The sequence below is a fragment of the Thalassophryne amazonica genome, chromosome 14 (genome assembly GCF_902500255.1).
Source record: "Thalassophryne amazonica chromosome 14, fThaAma1.1, whole genome shotgun sequence".
NCBI classification, from domain to species: domain Eukaryota; kingdom Metazoa; phylum Chordata; class Actinopteri; order Batrachoidiformes; family Batrachoididae; genus Thalassophryne; species Thalassophryne amazonica.
In genome coordinates, this window is record NC_047116.1 from 61,754,653 (window position 1) to 61,772,336 (window position 17,684).

Below are 17,684 nucleotides of genomic sequence, written 5' to 3' on the forward strand. Positions count from 1 at the left end.
GTTGCCCCAAGGCGCTTTATATTGTAAGGCAAGGCCATACAATAATTACGTAAAAACCCCAATGGTGAAAACGACCCCCTGTGAGCAAGCACTTGGCGACAGTGGGAAGGAAAAACTCCCTTTTAACAGGAAGAAACCTCCAGCAGAACCAGGCTCAGGGAGGGCAGTCTTCTGCTGGGACTGGTTGGGGCTGAGGGAGAGAACCAGGAAAAAGACATGCTGTGGAGGGGAGCAGAGATCAATCACTAATGATTAAATGCAGAGTGGTGCATACAGAGCAAAAAGATAAAGAAACACTCAGTGCATCATGGGAACCCCCCAGCAGTCTAAGTCTATAGCAGCATAACTAAGGGATGGTTCAGGGTCACCTGATCCAGCCCTAACTATAAGCTTTAGCAAAAAGGAAAGTTTTAAGCCTAATCTTAAAGTAGAGAGGGTGTCTGTCTCCCTGATCCGAATTGGGAGCTGGTTCCACAGGAGAGGAGCCTGAAAGCTGAAGGCCTCTGCCTCCCATTCTACTCTTACAAACCCTAGGAACTACAAGTAAGCCTGCAGTCTGAGAGCGAAGCGCTCTATTGGGTGTGATATGGTACTATGAGGTCCCTAAGATAGAAGGGACCTGATTATTCAAAACCTTATAAGTAAGAAGAAGAATTTTAAATTCTATTCTAGAATTAACAGGAAGCCAATGAAGAGAGGCCAATATGGGTGAGATATGCTCTCTCCTTCTAGCCCCCGTCAGTACTCTAGTGCAGCATTTTGAATTAACTGAAGGCTTTTCAGGGAACTTTTAGGACAACCTGATAATAATGAATTACAATAGTCCAGCCTAGAGGAAATAAATGCATGAATTAGTTTTTCAGCATCACTCTGAGACAAGACCTTTCTAATTTTAGAGATATTGCGTAAATGCAAAAAAGCAGTCCTACATATTTGTTTAATATGTGTTTTGAATGACATATCCTGATCAAAAATGACTCCAAGATTTCTCACAGTATTACTAGAGGTCAGGGTAATGCCATCCAGAGTAAGGATCTGGTTAGACACCATGTTTCTAAGATTTGTGGGGGCCAAGTACAATAACTTCAGTTTTTATCTGAGTTTTAAAAGCAGGACTTAGAGGTCATCCATGTCCTTATGTCTGTAAGACAATCCTGCAGTTTAGCTAATTGGTGTGTGTCCTCTGGCTTCATGGATAGATAAAGCTGGGTATCATCTGCGTAACAATGAAAATTTAAGCAATGCCGTCTAATAATACTGCCTAAGGGAAGCATGTATAAAGTGAATAAAATTGGTCCTAGCACAGAACCTTGTGGAACTCCATAAGTAACCTTAGTCTGTGAAGAAGATTCCCCATTTACATGAACAAATTGTAATCTATTAGATGAATATGATTCAAACCACTGCAGCGCAGTGCCTTTAATACCTATGGCATGCTCTAATCTCTGTAATAAAATTTTATGGTCAACAGTATCAAAAGCAGCACTGAGGTCTAACAGAACAAGCACAGAGATGAGTCCACTGTCTGAGGCCATAAGAAGATCATTTGTAACCTTCACTAATGCTGTTTCTGTACTATGATGAATTCTAAAACCTGACTGAAACTCTTCAAATAGACCATTCCTCTGCAGATGATCAGTTAGCTGTTTTTTATAACTACCCTTTCAAGAATTTTTGAGAGAAAAGGAAGGTTGGAGATTGGCCTATAATTAGCTAAGATAGCTGGGTCAAGTGATGGCTTTTAAGTAATGGTTTAATTACTGCCACCTTAAAAGCCTGTGGTACATAGCCAACTAATAAGATAGATTGATCATATTTAAGATCGAAGCATTAAATAATGGTAGGGCTTCCTGAGCAGCCTGGTAGGAATGGGGTCTAATAGACATGTTGATGGTTGGATGAAGTAACTAATGAAAATAACTCAGACAGAACAATCTGAGAGAAAGAGTCTAACCAAATACCGGCATCACTGAAAGCAGCCAAAGATAACGCTACGTCTTGGGATGGTTATGAGTAATTTTTTCTCTAATAGTTAAATTTTATTAGCAAAGAAAGTCATGAAGTCATACTAGTTAAAGTAAAGGAATACTGGCTCAATAGAGCTCTGACTCTTTGTCAGCCTGGCACAGTGCTGAAAAGAACCTGGGGTTGTCTTATTTTCTCAATTAGTGATGAGTAGAAAGATGCCCTAGCTTTACGGAGGGCTTTTTTTATAGAGCAACAGACCTCTTTTTCCAGGCTAAGTGAAGATCTTCTAAATTAGTGACGAAGCCATTTCTCTCCAACTTACGGGTTATCTGCTTAAGCTGCGAGTTGTGAGTTATACCACGGAGTCAGGCACTTCTGATTAAAGCTCTCTTTTTCAGAGGAGCTACAGCATCCAAAGTTGTCTTCAATGAGGATGTAAAACTACTGACGAGATACTCTATCTCACTTACAGAGTTTAGGTAGCTACTCTGCACTGTGTTGGTATATGGCATTAGAGAACATAAAGAATGAATCATATCCTTAAACCTAGTTACAGCGCTTTCTGAAAGACTTCTAGTGTAATGAAACTTATTCCCCACTGCTGGGTAGTCCATCAGAGTAAATGTAAATGTTATTAAGAAATGATCAGACAGAAGGGAGTTTTCAGGGAAATACTGTTAAGTCTTCAATTTCCATACCATAAGTCAGAACAGATCTAAGATATGATTAAAGTGGTGGGTGGACTCATTTACATTTTGAGCAAAGCCAATTGAGTCTAATAATAGATTAAATGCAGTGTTGAGGCTGTCATTCTCAGCATCTGTGTGGATGTTAAAATCGCCCACTATAATTATCTTATCTGAGCTAAGCACTAAGTCAGACAAAAGTTCTGAAAATTCACAGAGAAAACTCACAGTAACGACCAGGAGGACGATAGATAACAACAAATAAAACTGGTTTTTGGGACTTCCAATTTGGATGGACAAGACTAAGAGTCAAGCTTTCCAAATGAATTAAAGCTCTGTCTGGGTTTTTGATTAATTAATAAGCTGGAATGGAAGATTGCTGCTAATCCCCGCCTCGGCCCGTGCTACGAGCATTCTGGCAGTTAGTGTGACTCGGGGGTGTTGACTCATTTAAACTAACATATTCATCCTGCTGTAACCAGGTTTCTGTAAGGCAGAATAAATCAATATGTTGATCAATTATTATATCATTTACTAACAGGGACTTAGAAGAGAGAGACCTATGTTTTAATAGACCACATTTAACTGTTTTAGTCTGTGGTGCAGTTGAAGGTGCTATATTATTTTTTCTTTTTGAATTTTTATGCTTAAATAGATTTTAGATGGTTATTGGTGGTCTGGGAGCAGGCACCGTCTCTACGGGGATGGGGTAATGAGGGGATGGCAGGGGGAGAGAAGCTGCAGAGAGGTGTGTAAGACTACAACTCTGCTTCCTGGTCCCAACCCTGGATAGTCACGGTTTGGAGGATTTAAGAAAATTGGCCAGATTTCTAGAAATGAGAGCTGCTCCATCCAAAGTGGGATGGATGCCGTCTCTCCTAACAAGACCAGGTTTTCCCCAGAAGCTTTGCCAATTATCTATGAAGCCCACCTCATTTTTTGGACACCACTCAGACAGCCAGCAATTCAAGGAGAACATGCGGCTAAACATGTCACTCCCGGTCCGATTGGGGAGGGGCCCACAGAAAACTACAGAGTCCGACATTGTTTTTGCAAAGTTACACACCGATTCAATGTTAATTTTAGTGACCTCCGATTGGCGTAACCGGGTGTCATTACTGCCGACGTGAATTACAATCTTACCAAATTTACGCTTAGCCTTAGCCAGCAGTTTCAAATTTCCTTCAATGTCGCCTGCTCTGGCTCCCGGAAGACAATTGACTATGGTTGCTGGTGTCGCTAACTTAACATTTCTCAAAACAGAGTCGCCAATAACCAGAGTTTGTTCCTCGGCGGGTGTGTCGCCGAGTGGGGAAAAACGGTTAGAAATGTGAACAGGTTGGCGGTGTACACGGGGCTTCTGTTTAGGGCTACACTTCCTCCTCACAGTCACCCAGTCGGCCTGCTTTCCCGGCTGCTCAGGATCTGCCAGAGGGAAACTAACGGCGGCTAAGCTACAGGGGCCTGGCTAGCTGTAGAATTTTCCACGGTGCGGAGCCGAGTCTCCAATTTGCCCAGCCTGGCCTCCAAAGCTACGAATAAGATACACTTATTATAAGTACCATTACTGCTAAAGGAGGCCGAGGAATAACTAAACATTTCACACCCAGAGCAGAAAAGTGCGGGAGAGACAGGAGAAGCCGCCATGCTAAACCAGCTAAGAGCTAGTAGCTGCGCTAAGCTAGCGGATTCCTAAAAACACACAAAGTGAATAATGTGTAAATAATTTAGAGGTGATTCAGCAGAGGGAGTGCTTTAGTTAAGGCACGTGAAGATAACACTGTGAAACAAATCGTTATCTAGGTAACTAGATCAATCTAACTGCGCAGATTAAACAGCTAACAGATACAGCAAAACACCGCTGTGCTCCGGAACAGGAAGTGATACAATACCGCAGTGAGAGCCAACCACCAGTAGAGGCAAGCACGCTCTTGCTTGCCTCTACTGGTGGCAAGCACCAGTAGAGGCAAGACGGTGCATTCAACACCATCAAGTCAGGCCGGATGGTGTTGAATGCACTGGAGAAGTCGAAGAACATGACTCTCACAGGACTGCCTGCCTCCTCCAGGTGAGAGTAAGCTCTGTGCAGCATGACGATGATGGCATCCTCCACTCCCCTGTTGGGCTTTTATGCAAACTGCAGGGGATCCAGTGATAGTTCACAACTGTGCAGAGGTGCCTCAGGACGGGCCTCTCAAGTGACTTCATAACAGTGACGTTAGGGCAACAGGTCTCTAGTCATTAAGTGTGATGGGTTCTTCTTCTTGGGCAAGGAACCACACATGAGGTTTTCCACCACTCATGAACAAACCATCTGGTTCAAGCTAAAGTTGAAGATGTGCTAGAAAATCCCACACAGCTGGAAAGCACAGCCGTTCAGCACTCTGGGGCTGAGGCCCTCAGAACCCGCAGCCTTTCCCAGACACAAGTTACTAAATTCTCTTCTCACCTCCTCTGCAGTGATGGTGATGGCAGGCGACGGGGAGGATGAGTGAGTAGTGGAGGGTGGGGAGGCAGGTTGGTTAGCGGAGGGGTGATGTTGATTGGGGGTGTGAGGTGAGTGTGCACAGGGGAGGAGGAGCACTGAGAGGAGCTGGGGGATTGTGGACAGAGTCCACCTCATGTAGGTCTCCTTCCATCATCTGGTCCGCCTTCTTAACATGACCAGTGATGGTTCTCATCCCCTTCCACACCTCCCTCAAGTTGTTTCTGCTGAACTTGCACTCCAGCTTCCTCCTGTAACTGTCCTTCCAGTCTGCAATCTTCTTCTTCAGTTCTTGCTGCACCGTCTTCAGCTCTTCTCTATCTCCACTCCTGAATGCAGTCTTCTTCCTGTTCAGTGTCACCTTGATGTCCTTGGTCACCCATGGTTTCTTGTTGGGGTAATGGCGCACAGTCCTGGGTGGGATAATATTGTCTGTACAGAAGCTGACATAATCCTTATGCGGTCTGTAATGCTACTGATGTCCTCCCTCTGCGCATCCTTGACATTAGCATACAGTACGTCAATTGTCTTATTATCTCTTGTCTTACAATCCACAAACTGCTTGAAAGTGGGAAGGGATGTTGAAAGGGTAACATGGTTAAAATCCTCAAATGTGGCAATAAATGCACTAGCGTGCAGCATCTACAACCTCACTGTCGTGGAGGTAATGAGGCTACTGGCCAGTGACGTGTCCGCCGTCGGTGGAATGTAAACAGTAAGGATGATGGCGTGTGAAAAATCCCTTGGCAGACAATAAGGACGGAGACTCACTGTCAGCAGCTCAATGACTGGATTACATATACACTCTTCACCGTAACATGTGCCGGATTGCACCACTTGTTGTTCACGTAAACAGCAACCCCCCCACCCCCTGCCCCGCCTTTCTTTTTTCCACTGTCGGTGTAGTTCCGGTCCGCTCGCACCAGCTGAAAGCCCGGTAGACTCACTCCAGAGTCCGGTATGTTGTCGTGCAGCCATGTCTCAGTGAAGTACAGGACTGAGCCCTCACGAAACACATTGCCGCTACTCACAAGTGATGTCAGTTCATCCATTTTGTTCACCAGCAATCTTACGTTTCCCATAACAATGGAAGGAAGATACGGCCAATATCTCCTCTTCATTTGTCTCTGTCTCTACAGCCCTCCGTAGCTCTTTGGGGATCTCCTGTCTTTCCCCGTTCGATCTGCCGCCTTGGAGCTCAATCAGCTGGCCCCTCATGTAAGCAAAGGAGCTCCCACACCGCTCCACCATGACCGTGACCAAGAAGGTTCCCGACACATCTCCACCAAACAACAAGTGGCAAACTCCATTTGTTTCCGTGTGCTAAAATAAGGTTGGAGGTTCCTATGTTAATATTATATATGAAATGTGTCTCTGTACCAGTGGAGGCTTCTATCCCGCTATCTGTACACATAATTTTGCTGCTTAATTGGCCTAGTATCACTGTGCACAGGTACATGTTAAAATATTATTTATGTGTCTCAGTTCTGGCACCTGCTTTTATTAAGGTTAGTACTATAGTCACAGTAAGGGTAAACATGATTATACTGGCAGTTGGCACCAACTCAGCCACTGCTTCATCAGTCAATGCCAGAACAACAGCCATGTAAATTCTTGCAGTTGGAAGAGCCAGCAGAATAGTCACTATGTGTCACGTGTGAATCCAGACTGAGAGCAATTATTGAGATGAAACATCAGAATGACCAACATTGCATTTTAAATGAACTCTTCTGTAATTAAACAGGTTAACAAAAATAATTCATTTTATTTATGTAGCACCAAATAATAGCATAGTAAGTAATTTCAAACAACTGGAGTCTCAACCATACTCAAGTACAGAGAGCAACCTTACCCAAAGAAAACAGCCAAGAAGAAGAAAGACAAGAAATAAAAAAATCGAAATTTACTTTGATATTTTTCTTAGCAGGGGTGGTCTTCAACTGTGAGCATAAACTCAAAGGGTCGGGTCGGCTGGCAAACATGACTGGAGAGAAGAAAAGACAAATAGCCACCACAAATTACACAATACTGCAAAACATAGTACGAGTGAAGCTCGCTCTATGGTAGATGAAGGCACAAACCGGAAATGGCACAAAAATTCAGCCCCAGTGGAGAAAAAGCCATAAACCGGACAAAATTGTCGTAAAAAGCCATAAACCGACAGTAGATGAATGTAGACATTAGGAGTAAACGCCGCATTGGTTGCTGAGACGCAAGAAATGTGGCCGCCATCTTGGATCAGTCATCATAGTGATTATATCACAAGGCCGATGAGCATAGACATTATAAACATTGGTTGCTGAAGTGCAAGAAATGCGGCCGCTGTCTTGGACTGGTCATCATAGTGATTCTATCACAAGGGACAGTGAAGGTTTGATTTTATAATCTTACTTTCTTTTTAATGTTTCTAACATAATATGTGTGAAATACCAAGTGTTCCAATACTTTTGGAGGGCACTGTATCCTAAGCTTATGATGAGTGCAAAATAAGCGTGGTATTATTAGCCTACTGTTTTGTTTAAAAATGGTTAATTTTCACTGTTGCTGCACTTTGAGTGAAATCATAGTCATATCGTATATCATACTGATATGACAATATTGCCATATGATAACTTGGCCATATTGTCGGCAAAAAAAGGAAACATGCTTAAAAAGAAGCTGGAAGGTTTTAGCCATGCTCATGCTCCACCGAAGCATTTACTCAAAAAAAAAAAGTCTGAAGGGCCTAAAGCCGCGTTATACATAACGGCGGCAAGTCACGAATGCCACAAAGTATACATTCTTGGCCACTGATCATGAATGTGATGATTCGGGGCAGAGGTGTCAGGTGTCCTCAGGAATTCCTGCAACCTGTTACCACGCATTAAGATTAATGGCACATGTTGCTGGAGAATTATCAGGAACATTATGCACGGTCAAGAATAATGTTCTGTGTTGCTGCACGCTGTTGCGCATCTGTCACATTGTGAATGAGGCGAATTGTCTCCACACACACCCCCATATTCATCCAACCGTCAGTTGCTGAACAATTCAGATTGCTCCAGTTTGCTCCTCAAAATCCACACCAGAAGAACTTCATGACTGCATGTTTAGTTGGGCTCTGTGCCATGGAGTGGCGCAGAGAGAAGGAGGAGATGGAGAGAGCCAGATGTGTGGCTCCACGCGGCTCTCGTCTCACGCGTTTTCCCAAACATCAGGCACATGCAGCAGGTGGAACACCTGCAGGAGTGCACTGAGGAGCACTGGAATGAGACTTTTAGCCGACTTGGCGTCACTGTCCTTCAGCATACTGCAGCAATGAAACTGAATGCCATGCAGCAGGGTTTAATTGTGCGCACGTCAGAGAAGAACACTGCCACGCTTTATTAAGGATCACCACTCATCATGACGGATCAACACGCGCAGTTGCGACCTCCATGACATAAGGTGAAAATGAGGGTGGTGTGTGACATTCGTGGAAGATTTTTTTGACAGCCAAAAACATGCTCCATGAAAATCAAAAATATCACGCACCAACACGCACTATTAAGAAACCTATTCAGATGCATTAAGTCACGTTAAGAATGTTAGGAATGTGCCAAGAATGATGCAAATATGACATTCGGAACGCATCTTGCCTCTGTGTAAACCCAGCATAAATGACATGGTGAGATGCTGAAGAGCTTCAGTCATCATGTCCATGACATATACATATTACGATCATGATCGATATGTTGAAGATTTGATGGAATTGAAACTTGGTGTTTTTTTCTGAGAATTAAATTAAACTTAAATATTCTGTTTTGTTTGTGTTTGTTTTGTCTTGAGTTTAAACATTTAAGTCAGAGTTGGTTAGTTTAGCTCAGACTGTGCAGTGCTATAAGCATGACTAAGCATTCCAACTTCTACGTCATTACTTATTGTTTTTAACAAGTTTCATTTCAAGAACATCATGCAAATGCAGTAATAAAATAAAATATTTAAATGTGCAGATTTCAGAAAAATATGAATTTGATTCAATTACTAGTTTAAAAACTAAAAAGTTTAAAATTCATTTTAAAAACTGTACTCAACCATTGATGTTATATGACTTGTCCAAATGACAAAATAATTTTTAAGACTTTTGTTTCAGTAAGGCATCCAAATAGATGTTGAAAATGACTTTAAATGTAGTAATTTGAAATGATCGAATATCTTGCTTACAAAAAAATGATCAGAGAATTAAATGGGTAAACCTTTTCTGTAAAATATGTTCATTATGTGACTGTCAGTCAAAAACATATTTGATGTGCGTTCTCAGAAGAGATATCATTTGATGATTCTTTCTCTTTCATAAACACATACACAAAGTCCGTTGTTGATTTAACTTTTTTCACTGTGACACTTGCATATCTTAAAAGAAACAACATTTTTATTAATAGATATCTCTAAGACAATAACCAAAACTAATTCATTTTCAGAACTGCTGTCCCAAAAGAAAACAGAAGGCGGCACAGTTGGTCTTTAAGACGAACTTTTAAAAACATTTTGTGTTTGTTTTGTGTCTTGGCCAGTCAGTAAAAACATGCAACATGTTGTATGTTACCTGCGTCTACAGAGGATATTCTGTCATTTGCCGCACAAGACGAAAGTGTCTATGCGTCATCTGGAACTCTGATTATTACATGTCCACGAACACGTCCTGCTTTGTTGTCCATGCGTTTCCATGACAGCAAAAAAACAAACAAAAAAAAATCGTGACGACCCGACTAGTGTGCCTAGATAGAGAGAGTGGCGTCAACTCAGAACATGGCGCCATTTTGGGCCCTACTGAATGGACCTTTAATGTTTTCAACATTTTGTTAAATCATTTAACCACATACAGCAACACATCCAGGTACAGGTACTATCAAAATTAATACACAAATAGTTAAGCTATCAAATTTACATAACTTTACAATTTATGATGATTTATTTCATTAAAGTCTGATTTATTCAGCTGCACAGCTGTAACTCCCTGTGTCACGCAATGTCGTGCGTGACTGTTTTAAAGTTCTCCATCTCTGGATTATGGTTTGTTCTGGACTAATTTGACCCTCAACAAACTTTTCTTTCTACAATCGTCACCTCCAAATCAAAGGTAAGCTGTACAATTTCCTCTTTTATCGACTTTGTACTGTAAAGTTGCAGACTTTTCTGATCCATTTGTAATCACCGCGCATTGTAAAAACTCTTATAATATGATGGCAGACGAAAGATTGAAAGCAGCAAAATGTCAAATCACAGTCGGCTGTGCACGTCAGGCTGTGGCTCCAAGTCTGAGCACAGTATGAAAAAAATAATCAGACTTTTAATCACGGAAATGACTCCGGTCACACATGCGAGGATTTTAATGGAAATATATTGCGATTGCACAAGACATTTTATCCGATGTGAGCGAAAAAATCTGTTGTACAAAATCTGTTATATATGATGTTTATTACATGGAAAACAATACAAAAACTTTGAGACTTTTTGTCTGGTGACTGCGAATATCTGGTTTATACAGTGACGGTTTAGGTGAGTTTTACTGTACATGGGACTGAACAATATATTTACTTCTCTAAGCTTTGATGATGAAGTCGTTTCCATCCCACACAGCTGACTTTATTTTCCCAAATTTTTCTTGTATTCGGATCTGAAGGGAATCTGTACATCTTGAAGGCCTTGTTGTGACTATTTGTGCATCCAAATGCACAGCAACCCGGCATTTTCAGCTGGGTTTCAGCAAATAAAATAGCTGGATTTACATGCAGACAGATTAACAGCAAACGCTATTTTGGACGCAAGATGGCACCAGGAGTCACGTGACCGATTTTTTTTCCGACTCGTCATGTCGCCATTGTCTCTATCTAGGCACACTAGACCCGACCAATAAAGCTGATCCCGACCAGAGGTGGAATAAACGCTAGAGCGGACACATAGTGCCTTTCCGCGATATGTTAGCCCGCCATCTTGGAAAAGGCACTACGATGTCAGCAATACCAAGCTCCAGAACTTGTCAGATGAATTTACTGCATAAAACCTGCCACCTAGTAGCTGTGTCAGATATTACCAAAATCCTAACCACAGGTTCTATCAAGATGTTACATTACATTCATTTTAGCTGTCTTTTATCCAGTCTTTTAGTCTTTTATCTAAAGAGACTCAAGTGGAAAAACCACAATCACAGTTCAAAGGAGGAACTTTATTGGAATATGTCACATAAATATATGTATATATTTAAAATTATTATTATTATTATTGGTGGTTGTACTCGTGGTAGTAGTTACTTTTTCTCCAAGGAGTTATAAAATTTGAATACACTGCAAGATGGAATTAAACTTCTGACAGCCTCTCATCGATATATCATTATCCTCCTTCAAAATAACAAAAAATGTCTTGTCACAGATGTAGTGTTCTGCGTTTTATAAAGGAGAAACAATCCTGGAGCTTCACTGTTTTATTGCCTCTCTCTGGCCGCCATCTTACAGGTCCTGTTTTTTTGTTTTTGTTTTTTTTTAAGCCAATTTTATTGACAATTCAAGAACAAAATAATTGATAACACAAAAATATATACAACATAAATGGCATTTCACAAATAAGAAACAATTTGAGTATTGCCACAACAGGCAACTGAACTGAAAGATGACCAGTAATACAAGTAAAGGACATATAGAAATAAATTAAATTTTACAAAAAAAATATAAATAATAAAGAAAGTAAAATAAAAAGGCAAATAAAATCAATTTAAACTAGGGGTTTTCTGATAAGTTCAATTCGTTAAACAAACAATGCAGTTCCATGGCTTGATTTTTGTTCATAAATTTCACAGATGAGAAGTAGAGGCAGAGTTCCTTGTGAAAAGTGGAGAAGGATGGTTTTGTCTTCAGGAAACGGCACTTGTGAATGAAGAATTTACCAAACACAATTATTACATTTAGAACACTCTCAAATTTCTTTTCTTTTCCTAAAATACCAAATATGATGTCATATTTTGAAAAATCAATTAAGTTTGGGATTCTAGGAAAAAGCCAGTAATTCACGTCATCCCACAAAGCTTTTGCGTATATACAATCATAAAATAAGTGATCAGTTGACTCAATTTCCCGTTCGTAAAAAGAACTGTTATCGTCAAAAGCAAATCGGTGTCTGAGAAAATCTTTTGAAGTATAAACATCTGAAAAAGTTTTGAAGTGTACTTCCTTAGCTTTTGGGGGAATTGGAACTTTTATATAATTTGTTCTAATTTTTTTTGATTTGATGAGAGAATAAATGCGAGCTAGACTTTGGATTGGATTTATAGGGGAACAAAGCATTAGTAAAAAAATCCCTAATTTTGGAATTTGAAAGTGATCTAGCCGTAACATTTTGTCCGTTTATCAGGAGTTTTGGTAGTTCTGGGGACCTGCAGATGGGGTTTTGAAAAAGATTGGTTGCTGTAGATAAAATATTTGGAGGGATAGCTCTAATAATTTTTTGAAATTCTTTTTTCTCTGCTTCCAGGTTATATTTAGTTTTGAATTCATCAAATGATAATAGTATGCCTTTATCATTTAATAAATGCATCACCGACCAAATTCCTTTTTCATACCAATTCTTTAAAAAGATTGATTTGTTTCTAGATTTTATATAATGACAATTCCATAGTGGAGTATTGTGAGGGCTATAATTATGTTTATAAATTAGTCTCCAGTACAATAAAACTTGCTGGTGAAATGATGAAAGTTTTATGGGTAATTTCCGAATGTCAAAATCACTTCTAAGTAATAAGCTAACTCCTCCCATTTCGGAAAATATTTTATTTGGAATATGAAACCATAGGCTATTTTGATTAATCAAGAAAGACCTGAGCCAATTTATTTTTAAAGTACAGTTAAGGCTATCGAAATCTATAGCTTGTAACCCTCCTTCTTCAAACTGTTTGACTAAATTCCCTTTTCTTATATAATGAGTTTTTCGTCTCCAAATAAAGTCAAAGTTCATTTGATTAATAGATTTAACTGCTGACTTAGGAAATCCTAGTGTATATGCCGGGTAGACCAGTCTGGAGATACTTTCCATTTTTGTGATAAATATTCTTCCCAGAATGGATAAGTCTCTCTGTGACCAATTATTTAAATGACTTTTGCATTTTTTTTAGTTTCTCCCAAATATTAAGATTTTCAAGTTCAGTCTTATTTTTAGTTATATACATACCTAAATATTTGACTTTGGATTTTATAGGGATGTTAGATGCATTAGATAAAGTACAGTCTTTTAGAGATAGTATTTCACACTTGTTTAAATTCAATTTTAATCCTGAGGCTTCTGAAAAAAGATCAACAATTTGGAGGAGTTGAGGTATATCGTTTATTTAAAAAAATGGTTGCGTCATCAGCTAACTGGCTAATGGAAAGCTTTTTACCTAGTACAGCAATTTTACCAAAATTAGCATTTTTTATTTGTATAGCAAGCATTTCTGCTGCTACAATGAACAACAGAGGCGAGATTGGGTATCCTTGTTTTATACCTTTGTTAATCTTAAATCGTTGTGAGGTGCCATGAGGAAGACATACTGAGCTATTTGTATCTTTATAGAGTAATTTGATTACATTAATAAAGTTATTTCCAAATCCAAAGAGATCTAAAGCCAGAAACATAAATTCATGCTCTATCATATCAAAGGCCTTATAGAAGTCTAGGAAAAGTACAAAACCTTCATTTTCAATTAGATAATTATAGTCAATCAAGTCCAAAATGAGGCGGGTATTATTGTGAATAGAGCGACCTTTTAAAAAACCAGATTGTCAGAAATAATTTGGGATATGCCTGATTTTGACCTGTTTGCAAAAATGTGGGTTAAGAGCTTATAGTCATTATTTAATAAAGTTATAGGTCTTAAATTATCCAGAAGAGTTGGGTGTTTCCCGGGTTTAGGTATGAGTGTGATCACCCCTTGTTTCATAGTATGTGTTAAAGAATCCTTTTCTAAAATTTCTACAAGCATTCCAAAAACAAGGGCTTTGATATCATCCCAGAAGTATTTGTAAAAGTTAGTGGTTAATCCGTAACCTGGGGCTTTGTCCTTGGATAAAGCACCTAATGCTTTATCTAACTCTTCGGGAGTAATTTTAGCTTTGCATATTTGTTTAAAATTTTCATTAATTTTAGGAATAAAGTGTTGAATAGATTGGTAGAATGTCTCAGCCTTAGGTTTTGAGTATGAGGAGGAATATAGGTTGCTGTAAAAGGTAAAGATCTCTTTGGATATTATTTGAGGATCTGTGCATAACTGATTGTTAATTTGTAAACTATTAATTGCATTTCTTTCTTCTTATTTTTTCCAGCCTACAGAAATATGCTGTACTTTTCTCCCCCTCCTCTATCCACTTGGCTCGGGATCTTAAATATGCACCTTTCGCTTTTTTAGTATATATCTCGTCTAAATTAGATTGTAAAATGCTTCTCCGTTGTTTGTCCTCATTATTAAAAATAGTTTTGGAACAAATATGATTAAGCTCTTGAATAATTTCTATTTCTTTTTGTTTCATTTGGCGTGCTATCAGCTTACTATGTTTAATTGAGATTTGGCGTACTTTAAATTTAAAATACTCCCATTTTTCTGCAAAAGAATTTAAGTTTTTATCCGATGTAATAAGACCAATTTGTTCAATAATTTCGTTATTAAAATTTTCACTGGTGAGCAACGATGAGTTAAGTTTCCAATAACCTCTGTTGTGATGTTTTTTCATTTGAGATGTGATATTAAGTAGTATCAAACAGTGATCGGTTAAAGGAGCGGCTGAAAATTCAGCATTTACAGTTTTTTGCAAAAAACTGTTTGAAATTAGCCAAAAATCAATACAGGATTTAGCTGTTCCATCAGGTTTGAACCATGAGAAGGACTGAACAAGTGGATTAACCAGCCTCCATGGGTCTATTAGGTTAAGATCTAAACAAAGGTTTTGTAAAATTGAGTTTATATGATAAGATTGGAATTTGGAAGGAGACCTATCTAGCCAGTCGTCATACACCATATTAAAGTCTCCACCCAGTATGATATTATTTGTAGAGTATTGGAGTGATAGATTTTTAAGATGATTGGTAATTTCCACTAGAAGTAGTTTGTTTTGAGTAATATTGTTATAGCCATAAATATTGCAGAGAATCAGAAAGTCATTTTCCATTTTAAGTACACAAATTAGCCAGTGGCCCCGGTCATCTTTCCTATGAGTTTCTGTTTTATTATGAAGGTTCTTAAATAAAAAAGCTACACCAGCTGATTTGTTGGTACCATGACAAAGAAAAATCGAAATTCTCACGTAAAAGTAGAAGTGTATGTAAGCTTGAAACACTGAATCCCTTTAACAAAACTAGGAAAAAAAAAAACAGTAGACCTCCAAAAACTTAGTCAAGTAGTAACATCTCAAACAGGTTTGTAAACAATAGTTAGGGTTAGTTTTAGTTAATAGTTTTAAATCTGCGTATTTGAACTTAAGGCAAATAGCCTTTGAAAAATTAATTAAGTGCAACTTTAACAGGAAAATTATCTATGTATTTTATTAAGATACCTTATTACATTTTATTTGTTTAATTTATTTATTTTTTTTCCCCCCCCTTTCCAGTAGTGCATTGATGTTTTGGATAGCTTTATAATTAATTACAGGTCCTGTTCTCTACCAACATATCAACTTCCATTCTCCCACAATGCCTCAGCCCCTACTACGGTGCGTACTGAGGGACAAACTTTATATAATGGATATATTATAGCTCCCTTTTTTTTTTTTTTTTGAATTCTAAAGGCTCAAACCTGTAGTACAAGACTTTAGTTTGGTTTTTTTTTTGTTTTGTTTTTTTAAATTCAGGTTACCGCTATAATGCAAAAGGTCAAAATGTCACAGGCTTAACAATGCTAATACCTAAATGAAACATAGTGCAATAAAACATGCCTATTTATGTCAACAATCATTTTTTTTCTTTTTTTTTTACAGCAGGTACAAAGCGTTTAAATGTGACTGAGGGCAGCGATCCGCCTACACCCTTTGCAGTCACAGGTCAAGAACTTGTCTTGGTTTAACAACACGGCCTGATCTGGTTGTTGCCGTGATGCATTGGTTGGCATGTGGAGAGCCTTTTGCAGATAGATCTGGCTCAGGCTGCTGTGGTGGTATGGTTGTGTCACATGCTGGCTCGGCTGGTGGTGGTGGTGTTCTGTCACATGCTGGTTTGGCTGGTGGTGGCTGATGTTCAGTGTTCATCAGATGTCTCCTGTTCCGCCATAGTGTTTGACCTTCACCAGTGCGAATGATGTAGGAGCGTTCCATCTCTGCAGGTTGGAGGATGACTGCGGGTTTCCACAGACCGGTGTCCTGTTGGTATCGAATGTGGTCACCTTGTTTCAGTGTGCTTAGTGGCTTTGCATTTCGGTCGTAATACAGCTTTTGTGTAGCCTGTTTCCTTTTTCTTGTCCCTTGTAGAGCTTTCCATCCTGTAACGCGAGGTCCGAGATGGTTTGTCACAGGGAGTACAGAGCGCAAACACCAGCTTATAAGAAGCTGTGCAGGTGACTTTAGACCATCGACAGGTGTGTTGCGGTGCTCCAGAAGAGACAAGTAGGGGTCAGATTCCTGAGCATGAGTTTTGTCTAGGATAGACTTTGCTGTTCTGACAGTTCTCTCAGCAAGTCCGTTACTCTGCGGATAGTGGGGGCTCAATGTAACATGTTCAAAGTCCCATGAAGAAGCAAAAGCTTTGAACTCCTGTGAGCTGTACTGAGGGCCATTGTCAGAAATGAGTTTTTCAGGAATACCATGTCGGGCAAACACAGCTTTCATTTTCTCGACAACTGAGCTTGATGTTGTGGAAGTGAGCTTTTCTAGTTCGAAGTATCGGCTGTAATAGTCAACAACAACCATGTACTCTTCTCCCTTCCAAGTGAAAAGATCTGAGGCAATGATCTGCCAGGGCCTTCCCGGGATTTGGTGCAATATGAGGGGTTCTTTGGTATTAGACGCACGCCTTTCCTGGCACATGGGGCAGTTTTCAACTGTGGCAGTGATGTCTTTACCCATGTCCGGCCAGAAGAGGGCGACCCTGGCTCTCTGTTTGCTCCTTTCAATTCCCATGTGTCCAGTGTGGATTCTTCTGGTCTCAGGACAGCTGGTACAATGATTTTGTCATTTTTGAAGAGAATGCCATCATAGTATGAAATTTCATCTCTGAAATTCCAGAAGTCACATATCTTTGCTGGGCATTTGTGTCTGTCTTCAGGCCAGCCTAACTCCACAGTCTAAGTACTGTGAGTTGTGGATCACTTTGAGTTGCTGCCCATATGTCTGAGAGTTTTTTATCACTCACTGGCAAGCTTTTGATCACTGAATGGACCTGTTCATCCATGCCTTCACTGAGTGTGCTGTCAAAATCGTTTTAATCGTAATTATTGTATGGCCTTGCCTTACAATATAAAGCGCCTTGGGGCAACTGTTTGTTGTGATTTGGCGCTATATAAATAAAATTGATTGATTGATTGAAAATCGAGTAGTGGCTTGCGGGACAGAGTGTCGGCTACTGGAATGTCTTTGCCAGGG

At 39.5% G+C, this 17,684-nt stretch overlaps 1 protein-coding gene across 1 annotated transcript in view; it reads right to left on the bottom strand.

Moving 5' to 3' along the window:
- Positions 1 to 9,710, bottom strand: part of cfap65 (cilia and flagella associated protein 65) — a 106,644-nt gene extending 96,934 nt beyond the window's left edge. The window contains exons 1-2 of the mRNA XM_034186548.1: positions 9,704 to 9,710; positions 7,047 to 7,123 (exon numbers count right to left, since the gene is read on the bottom strand). Of these exons, the coding sequence (XP_034042439.1) occupies positions 7,047 to 7,121 (75 nt within the window). The 5' untranslated portion in view covers positions 7,122 to 7,123; positions 9,704 to 9,710. The remainder of the gene's footprint in view (positions 1 to 7,046; positions 7,124 to 9,703) is intronic.
- Positions 9,711 to 17,684: the final 7,974 nt, after the last annotated feature.